This window comes from Pipistrellus kuhlii, unplaced genomic scaffold, assembly GCF_014108245.1.
Source record: "Pipistrellus kuhlii isolate mPipKuh1 unplaced genomic scaffold, mPipKuh1.p scaffold_m20_p_5, whole genome shotgun sequence".
Lineage (NCBI taxonomy): Eukaryota > Metazoa > Chordata > Mammalia > Chiroptera > Vespertilionidae > Pipistrellus > Pipistrellus kuhlii.
In genome coordinates, this window is record NW_023425551.1 from 31,140,395 (window position 1) to 31,156,873 (window position 16,479).

The 16,479-nt window shown below is 48.0% G+C and overlaps 1 protein-coding gene across 1 annotated transcript in view; it reads right to left on the bottom strand.

The window, feature by feature from the left end:
- Positions 1-3,017: 3,017 nt before the first annotated feature.
- Positions 3,018-16,479, bottom strand: part of ARMC2 (armadillo repeat containing 2) — an 85,178-nt gene continuing 71,716 nt past the window's right edge. Inside the window, exons 12-17 of the mRNA XM_036415008.2 lie at positions 15,370-15,688; positions 11,826-11,948; positions 11,138-11,251; positions 8,386-8,518; positions 7,862-8,022; positions 3,018-3,455 (exon numbers count right to left, since the gene is read on the bottom strand). Of these exons, the coding sequence (XP_036270901.1) occupies positions 3,298-3,455; positions 7,862-8,022; positions 8,386-8,518; positions 11,138-11,251; positions 11,826-11,948; positions 15,370-15,688 (1,008 nt within the window). The 3' untranslated portion in view covers positions 3,018-3,297. The remainder of the gene's footprint in view (positions 3,456-7,861; positions 8,023-8,385; positions 8,519-11,137; positions 11,252-11,825; positions 11,949-15,369; positions 15,689-16,479) is intronic.

The following is a 16,479-nucleotide window of genomic DNA, read 5'->3' on the forward strand; positions in this document are numbered from 1 at the left end:
ATAAACAATATAAAGGATAAAACCCATATGGTCATATCAATAGATGTAGAAAAAGCATTTGACAAAATCCAATATCCAGTTATGATAAGCACTCTCAGCAAATTGGGGGAGAGAGAGTATATATCTCAACGTAATAAAGGCCATATATTTGTAAGAGAATGCTATAAATAATAGTATACCAACAAATTAGATAACGGAAACACTCAAGATTGAATCAGTAATTTAAAACTCCCAAGAAAGCCCAGGCTGAGACAGTTTCATTGGAGAATTCCACCAAACATTTAAAGGAAAATTAACACCAATCCTCCTCAAACTCTTCCCCCCAAAACGGAGAGAGAACACCACTACAATAAATTAAAACTACAGACCAATGTCCCTGATGATACCTACTCTCACCACTCCTATACAACACAGTACTGAAAGGCCCAGCCAGAGCAACGAGGCCAGAAAAAGAAAAGGCATCCGCACTGGAAAGGAGCAGTGAAATTATCTCTGTGTACAGGTGACATGGTCTTATATGCAGAAAACCCTAAAGATTCTATACACAAAAAAAACCGTTAGAGCTAATAAATCCAATCGAATTTAATAATACAAAACCAACATGCAAATGTAAGTTGAATTTCTATATGCTAAAAATGAACAATCTGAAAAGGAAATAGAGAAAACAATTCCATTTACAATGGCATCAAAGATAATGAATACTTAGGAATAAACTTAACCAAGGAGTTGAAAGAGTTGTACCTTGAAAACAATAACACCGCTATAAGAAATTAAAGACACAAATAAATGGAAAGACATCCTGTTGTTCATGGATTGAAAGACTTCATATTGTTAAGATGTCAATACTGCCTAAAACAATATATAAATTCACTGCAATCTCTAAAAAATGCCTTTTTCTTGCAGAAATAGAAAGATCCATCTTAAAGTTCATATGAAGTCTCAGAGAACCTGAAAGTCAAAACAATTTTGAAAAAGAACAAAGTTGGCGATTGCTCATGTCCTACTTCAAAACATATCACAAAGCTACAGTAATCAAAACAATGTGGTACCAGCATAAAGACTGACATATAGGCCAATGGAATAGAACAGAGAGCCCAGAAATAAACCCTCATTATATGATCAAATAATCTTTGACACGAGTTCCAGGACCATTCACTGAGGAAAGGTCAGCCTCTTCAACAAGTAGTGCTGGGAAAACTGGATATTCACGTGCAAAAGAATGAAGTTAGACCTTTACTTTATGCCATATACAAGACTTAATTAAAATGAATTTAGTTCTCCATATAAGAACTAAAACTATAAAATTTCTGCCGGGACCGGTTTGGCTCGTGGATAGAGAGTCGGTCTGCAGACTGAAAGGTCCCGGGTTCGATTCCGGTCAAGGGCATGTACCTTGGTTGCGGGCACATCCCCAGTAGGGGGTGTGCAAGAGACAGCTGATCAATGATTCTCTCTCATCGATGTTTCTAACTCTCTATCCCTCTCTCTTCCTCTCTGTGAAAAATCAATAAAATATATATTTTTTTAAAAAAAAACTATAAAATTTCTAGAAGAAAACAAGGGAAAAGCTCTAGAATAGGGGTGTCGAACTCAATCAGAGAAGGGGCCAAAATCTAAAATCCAGCCTAAATCGCGGGCCGAATGGTTTACTGACCAGTCAAACTGTCATTGTGATGGAAACGCAGCAGAGTGCAGTGATGACAGCGCGGTGCGGGCCACATTTTTGCAAGGCCTGGCGGGACGGATTTGGCCCGCGGGCCTTGTGTTTGACACATGTGCTCTAGAACATTGGATTTGGCAGTGATTTCTTAGATATAACAACACCAAAGCAAAGGCAAAAGAAAAAATAGGCAAATGAGACTACATCAAACTTAAAAACTTCTGTGCATCAAGGGCACAATCAATGAAGTGAAAAGGCAACATATGTAATGGGAGAAAATATTTGCAAATCATGTATCTGGTAAGGAGTTAATATCCAAGATTTATAAACACCTTCAACTCAATAATAACAAAACAAACCTGGTTATAAAATGGGCAGGGGGTTTGTATGACAACATTTTTCTGATGATGATATACAAATGGTCAACAAACATGTGAATAGATACTCAGCATCAGTAATTAATAGAGAAATGCAAGTCAAAACCACAATGAGATAATACTTTATACCCATTAGGATGGCTAAAAACAAAACAGAAAATAAGTGTTGGAAACACGATGAATCTCAGAAGGAAGGCAGGAGGGGGTTGAGGAAGAAATTAACCAAAGAACTTATATGCATAGATGCATTACCTCTGGACACAGACAGTAGACTGATGAAGGTCTAGGGTGGGGAGAGAACTGGGTGGAGTGGAGCAATGGGGGCAAAAAAGGGAGACATCTGTAATTTTCTCAAATATAGAGATTTAAAAAACAAACGAGAGTAGAAGGCCCAAAGTGGTCTTCCCTCGTTTTTCTGCTTACTTCTCTTAATATGAGAACCACAAAAATACTGGTGTCTGACCAGAAAATTATTAGACTAGAGGCCCAGGTCATGACATTCATACACTTTGGGGGAGGGAGGGAAGGGTTCTTCAGCCTGGCCTGCACCCTCTCGCAGTCTGGGAGCCCTCGGAGGATGTCCGACTGCCACTGCTGCTGAGCTCTCCAGCCCTGAGCCCAGCTTCTGGCTGAGCAGCACTCCCACTGTGGAAGTGCACGGATCACCAGGGGGCAGCTCCTATGTTTAGCGTCTGCCCCCTAATGATCAGTGTGCATCATAGCAACTGATCTGCCATTCAGCCGATTTGCTTATTAGCCTTTTATTATATAGGATGACATAAGAATTCATATAGATGCTTATGTAGCAATATATTCCTAAGAGTATTGACCACTACTCTTTCCATGTAAAAAAAAAAAAAAAAAAAAAAAAAAGGAATAGTCTTCATTATAAAGTTCCTTTAACTACTGGGTGAGAAGCACTTAAATTCCAGAATTGTGAAATCTGGATTTTAAGACTAGAATTAAATGATTGAGTAGAGAATAGAAGAAAAAGTCATTTTCTGATAAAAACCATGCATATATATATATTTTATCTTACATTTCTCATAGAAGAAAGCACATGTACATTCATTTTCCCATAATACCTAACAAGAAGAAATGCTTATTTATTTTTAAATACTTCAACTACTCACTAATATCAGTACCTGAAACTTTTTCAATATTTGTTAACACTGAAAAAAAAAAATGTTCATGTTTATTACCACTTCTTAAGAATGAAGGTGACCTGCCTTCCTGTTTCCGGTGTTAATTTGCATCATGTTAGGAAGAAGGAATGGGCAGGGGTTCCAGGAATGTGTGATGAGACTGAATTCGGTTTAGGAGCTGCTGTGCCACAGGTTTGAATTCTGTTTCCCAGTGGAGTTTGTGATAGTTTTTTAAGTCTTGGTCAAAACTGCCATCCAGTGCTAGTTCTTCGTCTGTATCAGAAAAATTAAAATTACAGCAATTATTTGAAAATATAATCCTATTGAATAAAGTTTAATTTTTGATGGCAACTCATCCTGGGTCCTCCCTTATTCCAACATGGCACAGCTAGGATTTGTGGGCTAAAAAGCTTTTTTTCTTTTCTTCTTCTGATTTTGTTTTGACAATCTTTCTTATTAGAGAAGTTTTTTACTCTCCTCTGTTCTTCACAAATATTTTACAATAAGTATATTTTAGTCTCTTAATTAAAAAAAGGGACAATAATCTTCTCAAACAAGTCTAAATTGCATTGAGCTTTTATTTCAACTAATATCCTATGTGGATAAATAAGTCCCCATCCAAAAGACAGGTCACAATTGCTCGGAACAAAGTATTAATAGATTACTTCCCAACCTGTGCATGAAAAAAAGTTAACTACTTCAGTGGTTGACAGATATAAAAGGAGTTAGGAAATCTTTTGGGAAAGTAGCACAGTTGTGTTTGACACTTAGAACTTTACTAAAAATCTATGTGCTGCCTTCAGAGCAGCCTGGGCATACTTCCTTAAAGAGACAACCCTATGATCTGACCCATAACAGTGCAAAGTGGGAGAAGGTGAGTATCCCAACGAGTATGAGAATGCCAAGTGAGTCCATGGGTAATGCAGAAAAGCATTTGTAAAAAAAGGAAAAAGGAAAATCACAATTTTAATTAGCTTCTTAATCCAAAGACATCCTGAATTCTGTAAGCATCTGAAGTATATCTATCTGTCTACATAGGGAGACAAATGGCCACTACGGCTTGTGGCTGGCTGCCGCCGGATGTCCCTTGTTTACAGGGGCCTCACCCCCCAGGTGAAGCCTGGTAGGAAAACACACCGGCCTGCCCCTTGCCAGGCCCGTGGGTGAGGCAGACTTCTTAAGTGGTAACCATTAAGCCCTAAAATGACAACAAATATTGCTACTCACATAATTGGTAAACGTCCCTCATGGCGCTAATTAAAATCCCTTTATAAACGGCTTAGTTGCTGTTTACACCGTACCTTTCTGTACACTCTGCACTTTGGCACTCTGTGTCTCCCTCCTCTCCCCCCACTCCCACAGTAAGTAAGCTTACTCTGGGAAGGGCAGGGGCCCTGGAATTCCAGTGTGTGCATTGCCTCCTCTCCTCCCCTCTCCACCCAGCGGGCAGCTGTGCATTGAGAGAAGGGCTGGGCTGGCACTTCAGCCAGGCGCCCATGAGCAGACCTGGCTGTCCCCACCCACCAAGGAGCCAGGCCTCGGGAAGAGAGTGCTGATAGCACGTGATGCCTTCACGGCCCTTCCCACCGGGCTCCTCCTGCACAGGGAGGGGGGTCTGTGAGACTCTATGGTTTCAGAGTTCTAGATCTTTCTTCTGCTAACTCTCTTCCAGGTTTTTCTGAGCCCTAAACTTTCATTCAAAAATGAATTCTCTTGTCCTAGCCAGTGTGGCTCGGTGGATAGAGTGTCAGCTTGTGGACTGAAAGGTCCCGGCTTGGATTCTGGTCAAGGGTACATGCTAGGGTTGTGGACTTGATTCCCAGTAGGAGGCATGCAGGAGGCAGCCAGTCAATGATTTTCTCTCAGCATTGATGTTTCTCTCTCTCTCCTCTGTGCACCAGGCCATTAGTGAGTTTATAAGAAGTGATTGTAATACCTCAGGAGGTTTTAGACAACATTCTTTTTACACACTTTCCAGAAAGACTGTCAACATCTAGGCATCCCTACTATGTAGCAGATGGACCATCACTTTATCCTTTTCCCCCCAGTACCCATCAAGAAAAAGTTGGCTAACACATTATTTATGAATTGCCTTGCCATTATTTCTAAAAACAGTGCTCACACTTCAACAAGACTGTTATTTAACAGCTCATCCTGTTTTCAAATTGGCCTGTTTTTTAGTTATCTGTGTAAAAGAACTGAAATTGAAATACATTCTAGACTTTTATGCATGTCCTTTGCTGCCACCCAGCTCACAGGCCAGACACAGCTCCCACCCTGTCTGAGGTCCACACTGGGAGAGAAAGCCCGGCCTCAGGGCTCCTGGCTTTCTCTCAACCATGAGCCTGTGAGAAGTCCCGAGGCTGTTCTGGAGCCTGGGCTGCCCGATGGGCCGCGTTTCCTTTCATTAGCCATGCCACAGCCCCTCCCCGGCAGGGCGAGGGGGTACACGGCATGGGCCAGCAGAAGAGCACAGGACTGGATGTGAAGCTTCTGATGGAGAGTCCCAGCTTTGCTACACTCCGACCCTAGGCAAGTCCCTTAACCCTCTCAGACCGCCTTCCCTCTCCTGTCACCGAGCTGGTGGCCTGAGAGAGGGGGTCTGAGGAGAGAAGGAACAGGCTTTAGAAAGTACACAGCACTACGGAGACCAGGCCCCACTCACTGAGCCAATCCACAAGCATCTGCCAAGGACCTATACGTCCTTTCCCTAACCTGGCCCAGTTGGAGTGTGACATAAGATAAAGATACAAAACAATAGCACAGGAGAAGTCACAGAGCTCAAGGTGAACTGCTATATGAGTACACATTCCTGACGATGTGACGGGGTGTGACAAGCTCTCCGAGAAGGGCCTGCAGCACAGGCAGAGGCGATCGAGGCTAAGGGGAGGCTGGGGGGCGGAGCGTGGTAGGCCCCCTGCCCTTGGTGCCTGCTGGGTGTGCTGCCCCTGCCGAAAAGCTTGCCCACACCCCCGTCTAAGCATCCTTGTGCCCATGGCCCCTCATCCCCGTTAGTTATGGCTGACTGCCCCAGGCTGAGGTGCCAAAGGCAGCCACAGAGAGCCTGCGGCGGAGGCAACTGCTGCCTGAGGCACGCAGCCCTGCAGCCTAGAGGCTGGATCCTTCTACAGCCCCTCCCAGATGCTCTCTGACACCCTGCTGGCTTCCTGCTTCCAGGTGCCCCCTTCCCTCTAACTCATTAACCAGGCACAGGTTCTTTTCAGCCTGGCCACGGAGCAGACTCACCTGTGAAACTTGTTAAAAACAGGCCATGGACCTCACCCAGAGCCCCTGAATCAGAGTTCCTGGGGATGGGGCCAGGGTCAGTGCGTTTTCCTTACATTCCCAGCGGCTCCCACTGCTCTGCCCCAAGAACTGAATGGAGCAAGGTGCTCCGGGCCACAGGGCAGACGGCAAACCTCAGGGGCTTAAATCCCTCTCGCCTGTCCTTACTCTCACACGCATAACATTGTATGTATCTGGAAGGCGGCACACCTTCCAGTGCCGAGTTCCTGTTTAACCTGCATCGTTACAACACTCGGGGCTTTCAAAGCGCCTTCAGGACCACGCTCCGGGGGCCTGGCCCTCGTTTCTCACTCCAGCGCCTCTGCAAAGCGGGCATCCATCGTCCCCGTCTCAGCCACCGGGACCTCTCAGCTGAGGGAGGCTAAACCTCTCCTGTAAACGCTGACATGGGGACTTAAACTCAGAACCCACGGGTCTCTCCGCAGGGCCCTCAGATGTTGGCGTGGGCCTCGTGACCGCCTGCAGCCGGGCAGCCATGATCAGGCCCCGCGTCAGAGATAAAACGCCAGGTTCTGAGAGATTCTCGCATCGAACGGCACCACCTGGAGCCCAGCTTACCCCGAACGGCGCCTTCGGCAGCCCCCACACACCTGGCTGGCGAGGGCAGGTCCTTCTCCCTTTGGGGAAAAGGGTCTTGAAAACATCATCTACTGCCCCCTGGTCACTGCGGTTAGACCTAGCCCAGCATGAGAACAATTCTTCCAAAAATGGGCGTTTTAAAAAGGGAAGACGCTCTCCCCTTCCCTCTGGTTTGTATCAGTGATGTCCCACCTCACGGCACGGGCCCCCTGCGATGTCGGGGAGTTTCCCACGCCCTGAGCAGATGCAGACCAGAGTCGAGGAACACAGCTGCCCATGGGAGTGTAGAGTGCCACTTCGCAGCATGGCTTAACGCAGAGCAGCTTTTAGCCATATTGTCTCAATTACAACCATGTGCATATACCTTTAAACAATAGCATCTTATATGTATGCAATCTATAGGAAAAGCAGAGAGAGAGAGAGTGGGAGAGAGTGGGAGAGAGAGAAAGAGGGAGGGAGGGACAGCGGAGGGGAGAGGGAGAGGGAGAGGAAGAAGGGGAGAAGGAGAAGGGGAGAGGGAGAAGGGGAGAGGGAGGGAAGGGGAGAAGGAGGGAGTGGGAGAGGAGCCACAGAAGAAAGCACGACAGGTCCAATGAATTAGGTTTTTGTGCCCCAGCTGTAAATCACATCCAGCCCCTTCCGGATACTTCTAAATTACCATCACCTTCAACAGGCTGTTGCTGCTTGTAGACATCTAACCGCCCAAACGCATACCAATCTGTGCCCACACGGGGCCAAGGGATAAGCCCATCTCACTGTGCGAACACTCACAGACTCGCCGGGAGGAGGCTCACCTAGGAACGAGGTCAGCAGGACCAGGAGCGTGCTGGTGTCTTCATCCCCGAAACAGGACGAGGCGTTCGCGATAGTGTCGCTCAGGTTCCACAACGTTTTGCAAACCAAGCAGGCCAGCTGCCAGTCGGTCGGGCCAAAGTCTCTCAAACAATCCACCAACCTGAGGTCACGAGAGGCAAATTGAAAACGTTACTAGGTCAGGCTCTCGTTCACGGGCACAGCTTTAGCACGGCGACGGTTACCCTTCCGCGATGTGTAACAGGCAACGCGCGTACTCCGGTGGCTGTTTAAAATATGTTCCTATCCCCACATGTAAACGGCTACAAAGTCCCCGCCACCTGCTTCTGAATTAGCGTACGTGTCCGGTGGGAACCAAGCCCCCTCATCGGCCCCAACGCAGCTCCTCCAAATACCGGAACCCTGCTGCCCCGGGGCAGTGACCAGCGGGGCCTCGACTCCCCGGAAAGCTGTGCCCTCTGGATCCCGAGAGAATCGAGTCGGGACTCTGTGCCCCGACACTTACTTGGTAACGCCGCCTCCTTCCCTGAGGATGGCGTGCTTGTCTCTGTCCACCGTGAGGTTCAGGAGGACACCGCAGGCCGAGAAGCACATGTCCTGGTGCGTGGCGTCCAGCAGCGCGATCATGAACTTGTGCACTGGGGAGGGCAGAGAGCAATTGTGGGCCGGGGAAGCGCGGGGTGCTCAGCTGCGGCTCATTCCTCCTTATTGGAGGGGAAAGGGCAAAGGGCAAAGGGGAGTGGCTTGCAAAAGCTGCAAAGCCTGCCGGGAGATTTAACCCTTTCTTCCTGAGGCCTCACCCACTGCCCAGCAGTGACCTGTCCCACCCCAGCTCCCCTGTCCCCAGGCACCGCTGTATCTGACCCCGAGAGCGCGCCCTCTCACGGCTGAGGCCGTGGTAGAGTCGCTGCCCCTGGAAAGGAGGAAGCCATGGACGCCAGCCACACAGGTGCCGTTCATCTTTAACATCTCACCGGCCTTTTTTTTTTTTTTTTTTTTTTTTAATTAATATATTGATTTCAGAGAGGAAGGGAGAAGGAGAGAGAGATGGAAACATCAATGATGAGAGAGAATCATTGGTTGGATGCCCTCTGCACGCTCTCCACTGGAAATTAAGCCCACCACCCAGGCATGTGCCCTTGACCGGGCATTAAACCCTGACCTCCTGGTTCATAGGTCGAGCTCAACCACTTAACATCTCACCGGCCTTTTGGAATCTCCAGCAGCATTTTTCTCTAAATACAGGAGAGGGCTCCTGATGCTACCTTCCCCCCAGTCCTCCGGAGGCCACCGGAGTCTGAATCAGAGCCCTGGGAACCGGGCGTGGCCAGGCAGGACTTCCTGGTCGGGGACCTCAAAGTGAGCACCTCTCCCCACCTCCAGAAAGCCGTTTCCCTGACGCCTGGGAGTGGAACCCTGTGTCTCGTTTTCCTGTCCCAGCAGGGCCTGGGCCAAGGGCTGGGGAGAAGGGGAAGGTGTGTTCTCTGCCTCCAGTTTTCCTGCTCACCTGGGAGCTGGCCACCCTGTGCCGACCTGGGCCCCATGGACGGGCCCAGGGGTGAGCTTGGCAAAGGCTGCCTCACACACGTGTGTCCCTAGAGTCTAAGGACTGCACACCTGGATGGGAGGGGTTGCCTCTGCAGAAGTGAGATGGTGTGCACAGTCTGCGCTGCTGTTCCTCTCTGTCTCTATTATCTACATTGGGGGTGTCGAACTCAATCAGAGAAGGGGCCAAAATCTAAAATCCAGCCTAAATCGCGGGCCGAATGGTTTACTGAACAGTCATAAACTGTCATTGTGATGGAAACACAGCGGAGTGCAGTGATGACAGCGCGGTGCGGGCCACATTGCAAGGCCTGGCGGGACGGATTTGGCCCGAGGGCCTTGTGTTTGACACATGTGATCTACATCATCTGTCACAAACATGGATAACTGGGTTTTTGTGGACGAAAAAGGGGTGCTGTGATAACTTATAAATCCCTAATTGGGAAGGCCGGGGAGGGCAGCCACACCCCAGGCCTATACCTTCTTTCCTTAAAGGCTTTGAGCCAGACCCTGTCCACTGGTCTGCTGCATCGAGGCCCACACACCTTTGAGATGCCGGAAGTGACACCCCTCAGAGGGTAACGCCCTTAAGGAAGCATGTCATCTGTGGCCCAGTCCCCGCCTGGCTTCCTCCCACCCTCACCCACTTCTCCTCACACCCCCTCCTTACTTTCAAATGCATAAGAGAGCAAACCTGTTATTCTCAGGAGCATTTGAGATGTTGCTCCCCAGTGTATGGTGTCAGTTTGGCTCAAATCAGCTCATAAAAATTCTCTACAGGGTGGACATTTCTTACATCAACATATTTTTAGTGATTATTCTCACATGAGCTATTTGAAACATACAAAGGATGGCTAGTATAAACTCGTGGGCACCTGCCACCCAATTTAAGAAAGGTCTGGATTTGCAAAGGAAGATGGAGATCAAACACATTCAAAAGAAAAAGGACTACTGTACATAGGAAACTGTCTTTGTCAAGAAAGAAAACATTACAGATCCCATTTTATACCTGGGCATTCCTTCCCCTCCAACGATAACGTCTACCTGAAATGCGGAGTTTATCTGTTCCACATACCACGATACCTTACACCATTACTACATCATCACATAAACAAGACCCAAGATTGTTCTGCATGTTTTAACATTGCCTTAATGGCATTATTCTGCATATATCCCCCCTATCAGTCACATTTTTGCTCCTAGCCTATGTATTTGAGGTTGGTCCATGTTGATCCATGAACCTCTAGTTCATTGCTGTGGGACATATTATGGCATGAATAAACCATAATGTGCTTATGCTCTTGCCTGCTGATGGACATTTAAGTTGTTTCCATCTTTTACTGTTACAAGCAGTACTGCAATGGGCATTCTAGTACCTGGAGGAGACGGTCTCTTGAGTATTCCCAAGGACAGAAATATCCTAAATGAATGTACAAGATAATTTCCTCCCTCCCTCTTCCTCTTCTCCCCTCCCTCCCTCCCTTCTTCCCTGTCTCAGATGTCAGAAGAATCTCACGAGGGAGAGGGATCACGGAGAACATGCCCAGTCCATCTTGGCATCCTGAGCTGAGGCCTTACTACGTAGGGAACAGAATGTAAGGCACTTGTTCCTCCCAAAGCGGAAACAAGCATCACATGGCGGTGGCCCAAGCTCAGACGGAGCCGCTGTTGACTGGCAAGAAGTACAAGGAACACAAGTATGAGTAACTCACGGTTCTTCCGCACAATGAAGTCGCAGACGGCGCGGTCCTGGGAGAGATTTCCAAACACATGCACGGCCTCCAGGACTCCGTCCGTGTTGTCACTCACCAGGAGCTTTACAAGCACTGGGTTTGTGACCAGAGAGTAAAACCAGTGAGTTCAAGTTCTGACGTAAAGGCGATTGGAAACCAATGATTAATAGCTCAGTCATCATAGTAAATACTGATACTGATGGTTCAAAAATTAAAAATGAAGCTGAAACCGGTTTGGTACAGTGGATAGAGCGTCGGCCTGCGGACTGAAAGGTCCCAGGTTCGATTCCGGTCAAGGGCATGTACATTGATTGCGGGCACATCCCCAGTAGGGGTTGTGCAAGAGGCAGCTGATTGATGTTTCTCTTCCATCAATGTTTCTTTATTTCTCTCTCTTTATCTCTCTCTCTTCCTCTCTGTAAAAAATCAATAAAATATATTTAAAAAATTAAAAATGATAATAAAATACAAGTTGCAGGGGCCTTCAGCAAGAATTAAGACGCTCACATTTCTGTGCAGTCAGTCTAATTTCCCAGAATCATATCAGGCTCTTAGGTATTTGTGCCAGGACATGAAAAAATATGAATGATTCTAGTACAGTGTTTAGTTAATAAAATCCAAACCTTCCACGAACATGCCTCTACCCAAACCCAACTCTGAACCTTACATTCGGCCACATGTAGCTTTTGGTCTTGAATCACAGAGTGCTTCACTCGGTAGTAAGACAGGTTGTTGATTGCTGCTGCAGTATTGATCACCAGCTCCTCGCAGTCATCGATTGACTTGTATTCTGAAACAGAGTAAGGGTGTCACGAACTCATGGCAGGGGCAGTCACAGTGCCGTCCTCACGGCAGCCACAACCCCAATCCCAGTGGCAGCAGGGACGCGCCCTTGTCCTGGGCAAGGTCTGTGCAGGGACGCTGCTCGCCCTGGCTGTTTGCTGCCTTATTTCCGTGACCCTTCCTAGGGGAAATGCTCCCCATGCAGGGGACGCCTCCTGCCCAGGGTTTAGAACACTAAGTCCCATCCTTCCAACCGAGGGGTCTGGAAAAGTCTAGGCCTCGTGTCTATAGTAAAGCAAAGATGCCAACACCCCAGGGAGCCCAGCCATCTCTAAGCCCCCTGGTTCGCCCTGACCCTAAACACAGACTCTGGCCACTTCTCACTTGCTCTGTTACAATCTAGCCCAGTGGCCGGCAAACTGCAGCTCTTGAGCCGAGGTTTGCCACTCTGTTGGACTAATGAGTTTGCCAGCCACTGATCTCCCTCATCTCTCACCCCTAATTGGCTTCTCTTCACCCACCTTTGCCTCCCTGAGTCTATCCTCAGCATGGTTATCCTTTAAAAGTTAGTCAGATAACATCATTGGTTTCACTTGGCCCCAGGCCCTCTCTGGGCTGCCCCAGTCCTGACCTCTCTGGCCTCCCACCCCCAGCCCCAGACTGACAGCTCTGGTCTGTGTACTCTCTTTGAACATGGGGGCACGAGCCTTCCTGCGAATGCTGGCACTGCTATTCCCTCTGTCTGGAATATATTCTCTTCCCAGTTATCCACTTAGCCCACTCCTCACAGGCTTTGGCTTGTTGCTCAGCTGTCACCTTATTGGACATCGTTTCCTCAAGCACCGTATATAAAATGGCATCCGTTATTCTCTCTGCTCCTCACCCAACGTCCGTGTTTCCCATAGAACATGTGACCACTTGACTTTTATGTTTAACATATGCCTTTTAGCCCTAAAATGTAAGTTCCACGAGGACGAGTGATTCACCTATCTTATTCATTGCTACATTCCCAGCACCTTAAGCAGCGTTTGCCATATAGGGAGTGCTCAATAACTAGTTGCTGAATGCAAGAATAAGTGAATGAATAAATGATTAAATGAATGAACCAGTGAATGAATGAATGAGCCTTTTCGCTTAGCATACAGAGCTTCAGTAATTTTTTAAAAATATATATTTTATTGATTTCATACAGAGAGGAATTGAGAGGGACAGAGAGTTAGAAACGTCGATGAGAGAGAAACATCGACCAGCTGCCTCTTGCACACCCCCCACCGGGGATGTGCCTGCAACCAAGGTACATGCCCTCGACCGGAATCAAACCCGGGACCCCTCAGTCCGCAGGCCGACGCTCTATCCACTGAGCCAAACCGGTCCTGGCAGAGCTTCAGTAATTTTGCCCCTGCCTTCCACTCAACCTGCAGACTTATCTGGCCACAGAGCAGAGAAGGACAGAGGCAGAAACGCCAATGAGGAGCCTCCTGTGGCTCAGATGCCCAATCATGTAGCTGAGGCGTGGGTGGTGGTAGAGATAGAACACAGTGAACAGACTGAAAACTATTTAGGGGAGGAAAATGGAGAGTATGTGGTGAAGGCTAGATTGGGGGGTAAGGGTGAGGGAGAGGAATCCCCAGTATGATCCCTGGGTTTCCGAATTGCATAATTGGATGAACATAAATCGGAAGAGGGTCCATCTGGGGAGAAGGTCACGAGTTGAGCTTCAGATTATCTTAAGTTGCCTTTGAAGTATCCACATCTGGTGAGGGGTAAGCTCGCAGTCAGAGGAAGTCACACTGGTTACACTGAGCCAACGATCAGTACAGCAACATGAGCGAGTCTCTGCCTCTCACCTCCGACCCCGCATATCCCCTCCACCCCTGCCCCAGCCTGGCCGGGAGCTACCTCCACACCTGCACACACCTTGGGGCCGTGCTTGGTTAGGACATGCCTTTTACCTCTTGTATGAAACCAAACTTCCTCAGGGAATAAGGGGTGTGTGTGTGTGTGTGTGTGTGTGTGTGTGTGTGTGCGCGCGCGCGCTGATCAGGGGACGTGCTAGCTCTTATGTTTTCTGATTTCATTCTCTCGCCCCTTGGCCTTATTTTCATGAGAGAATGGCCTTTTGTAGCTTACTCTATTCAAAGGAAGATCCAGTCATTCATATGCTACAGAAAACATATTCTCATTTGCTCTGTCTTTCTCCGGGTATTCATGGAGCGTCGGCCGTGTCCCGACTCCCAAGTCGGCCTTGTGGGTGGGAGCACCGCTGGCTGGAGGACCAGTGCGTGCGTTAAGATGGAGTTACTTGATGCGTTTTGCACTTGCTTGGGACCTGGCAACCAAAACTTGGTTTCTCTTTCTCCCTGTTGGAACGAGAATGTCTAACCTGTGCCTTCCCCGTTTTGGAAGCACGCAACTTGCCTGGTTTTACAGACTTACAACTGGAGAGGAATCTTTTTCCCCCTCAGGTTAAGTTGTACCTTAAGTCACACAATATCCGATTTAGATGCTATTTAATAAATGAGATTATGGACCTTGGACTTTAGAGTTGATGCTGGAGTGAGCTAAGACTTTTGGGGCTGCTGAGAAGGAATGAATGCATTTTTCATGTGAAAAGGATGTGAATTTGGGGGTGCCAGGGGCTGAATATTATTGGCTGAATTGTGTCCATTTCCCCAGATTCATATATATTAAAGTCCTAACCTCCAATGGGATTGTAATATTTGAAAACAGGGGTTTTAAGAGGCAATTAGAGTTAAATGAGGTCATAGGGTAGTCCTTCTCCGGAGGATGGTGGAGTTATGAGAGGAAGAGAGCATTCTCTCGCCCTCCACGTGCACACCTCGAGGAAAGGCCTCGTGAACAGTCATCTGCAAGCCGAGGAGAGAGCTCTCACAGGAGCCAGCCAGCCAGCACCGGGTGCTGGGCTTCCTGCCTGCAGAACTCTGAGAAACACACACTTCTGGTGTGCGAGCCGCCGGTCTGCAGTGTTTTGTCAGGGCAGCATGAGCTGACTCACACAGGGGCAAGATAGGATCTGAATAACCTGGGGCTGCAATTACAAATAACCTGACAACCTGAGAAACAAAAAGCAAAGTAAGCTTTCCTCCTGCGGGCTACCCATGGGAAAATGTGGGATTTTAAACCCTGTGTGGTTATTTGGGCCAGTTTTCAGTAACTTGAATGGAATATTTTTTTAAATATTGCAATGTAATTCACATGCCATAAAATTCACCCTCGTAGCGTGGGTTTTAGCAGTAATACATATTACTATTTTTTTCATTTAAAAAAAAATCTGGATTATCTTTGAGGTCTTTCTGAACAGAAGAGGGTTTTTCTTTCGCAGGGCTGAGAAGTCTCACCGAAGCGAGCTGGTTGTATGAATAAGACCCTCCTCACGCCCAGCGCACAGAGCTGTCCCGGGCTCTTACCCAGAGTGGCGAGGAGCAGGCCCACCACCTGCGGGTCGGTGGCCAGGGCCGGCCCGATGCCCGGGTGGATGGCCAAGTTGGCGAGCACGCGGGTCAGCTTGATGAGCACGTCCTCCACCAGGGCCCGTGGCTTCCGCGGCTTCCGCTGCTCATCCCCGTCGCCGGCTGGCCTCGAGGGATGCAGGTCCAGCTCGTGGAAGGCCCGGAACAGGGACAGCAGGGTCGGGATGCTCTCTTCCTCTTTGAAAAGCTGCTCACGAGCCTGGTTGCTTTTCGCTGTCAGGTTGCCAAGGATGAAAACAATACGAACGACCAAGTCCTGCAATAAACGGACAGACACAAAGCGTTTCAAGTGCACGGCGGCTGGGACAAATTGTTGGAAAGAGTGCAGCGTGTCATTGACTCACGATTTAATGGCTAGTAAAAGGGAACACGTCTGGCTTCGATGAACGTGTACATGAGTTGATTCCCAAGATTGGTGCAAATTGACAGGGGTGATCAAAGCGTTGGGCAGCATGGAGAGGAGACAAACTGGCCAAGCTATTAGAAGGTCTAGTAACTCCAGATCCTTCATCGGAAATGCTGGCTCGCCTCCCCCACTAACCACCCCACCCTCTACCAGACCAACTAGTGGACTGGGATGTCATTACTAGGAACAATGCATTACGTAAATCTAAGCTTGTTCTTGTCGGCAAACTCATTAGTCAACAGAGCCAAATATCAACAGGACAACAATTGACATTTCTTTTGAGAGCCAAATTTTTTAAACGTAAACTTCTTCTAATGCCACTTCTTCAAAATAGACTCGCCCAGGCCGTGGTATTTTTGTGGAAGAGCCACACTCAAGGACTCAAAGAGCTGCATGTGGCCCTTGAGCCGCAGTTTGCCGACCACGGTTCTGGAGGATCCGAATCTTTTCCTGAAAGTTCGTTCACCTATGGAAGTGCTGGGTTTCTAAACATCAGGCAATCATGTTGGGTCAGAGTGTGTTGCCGCGGGGTGTCACGGGCATTACTGACCTTTGGGCTGGACAGTTCTGCGCTGGGGGCCAGCTGCCTTGTGTTCGCATTCCTGGCCTCCGAGGCCAGGTACCAGCAGCACCTCCCCAGA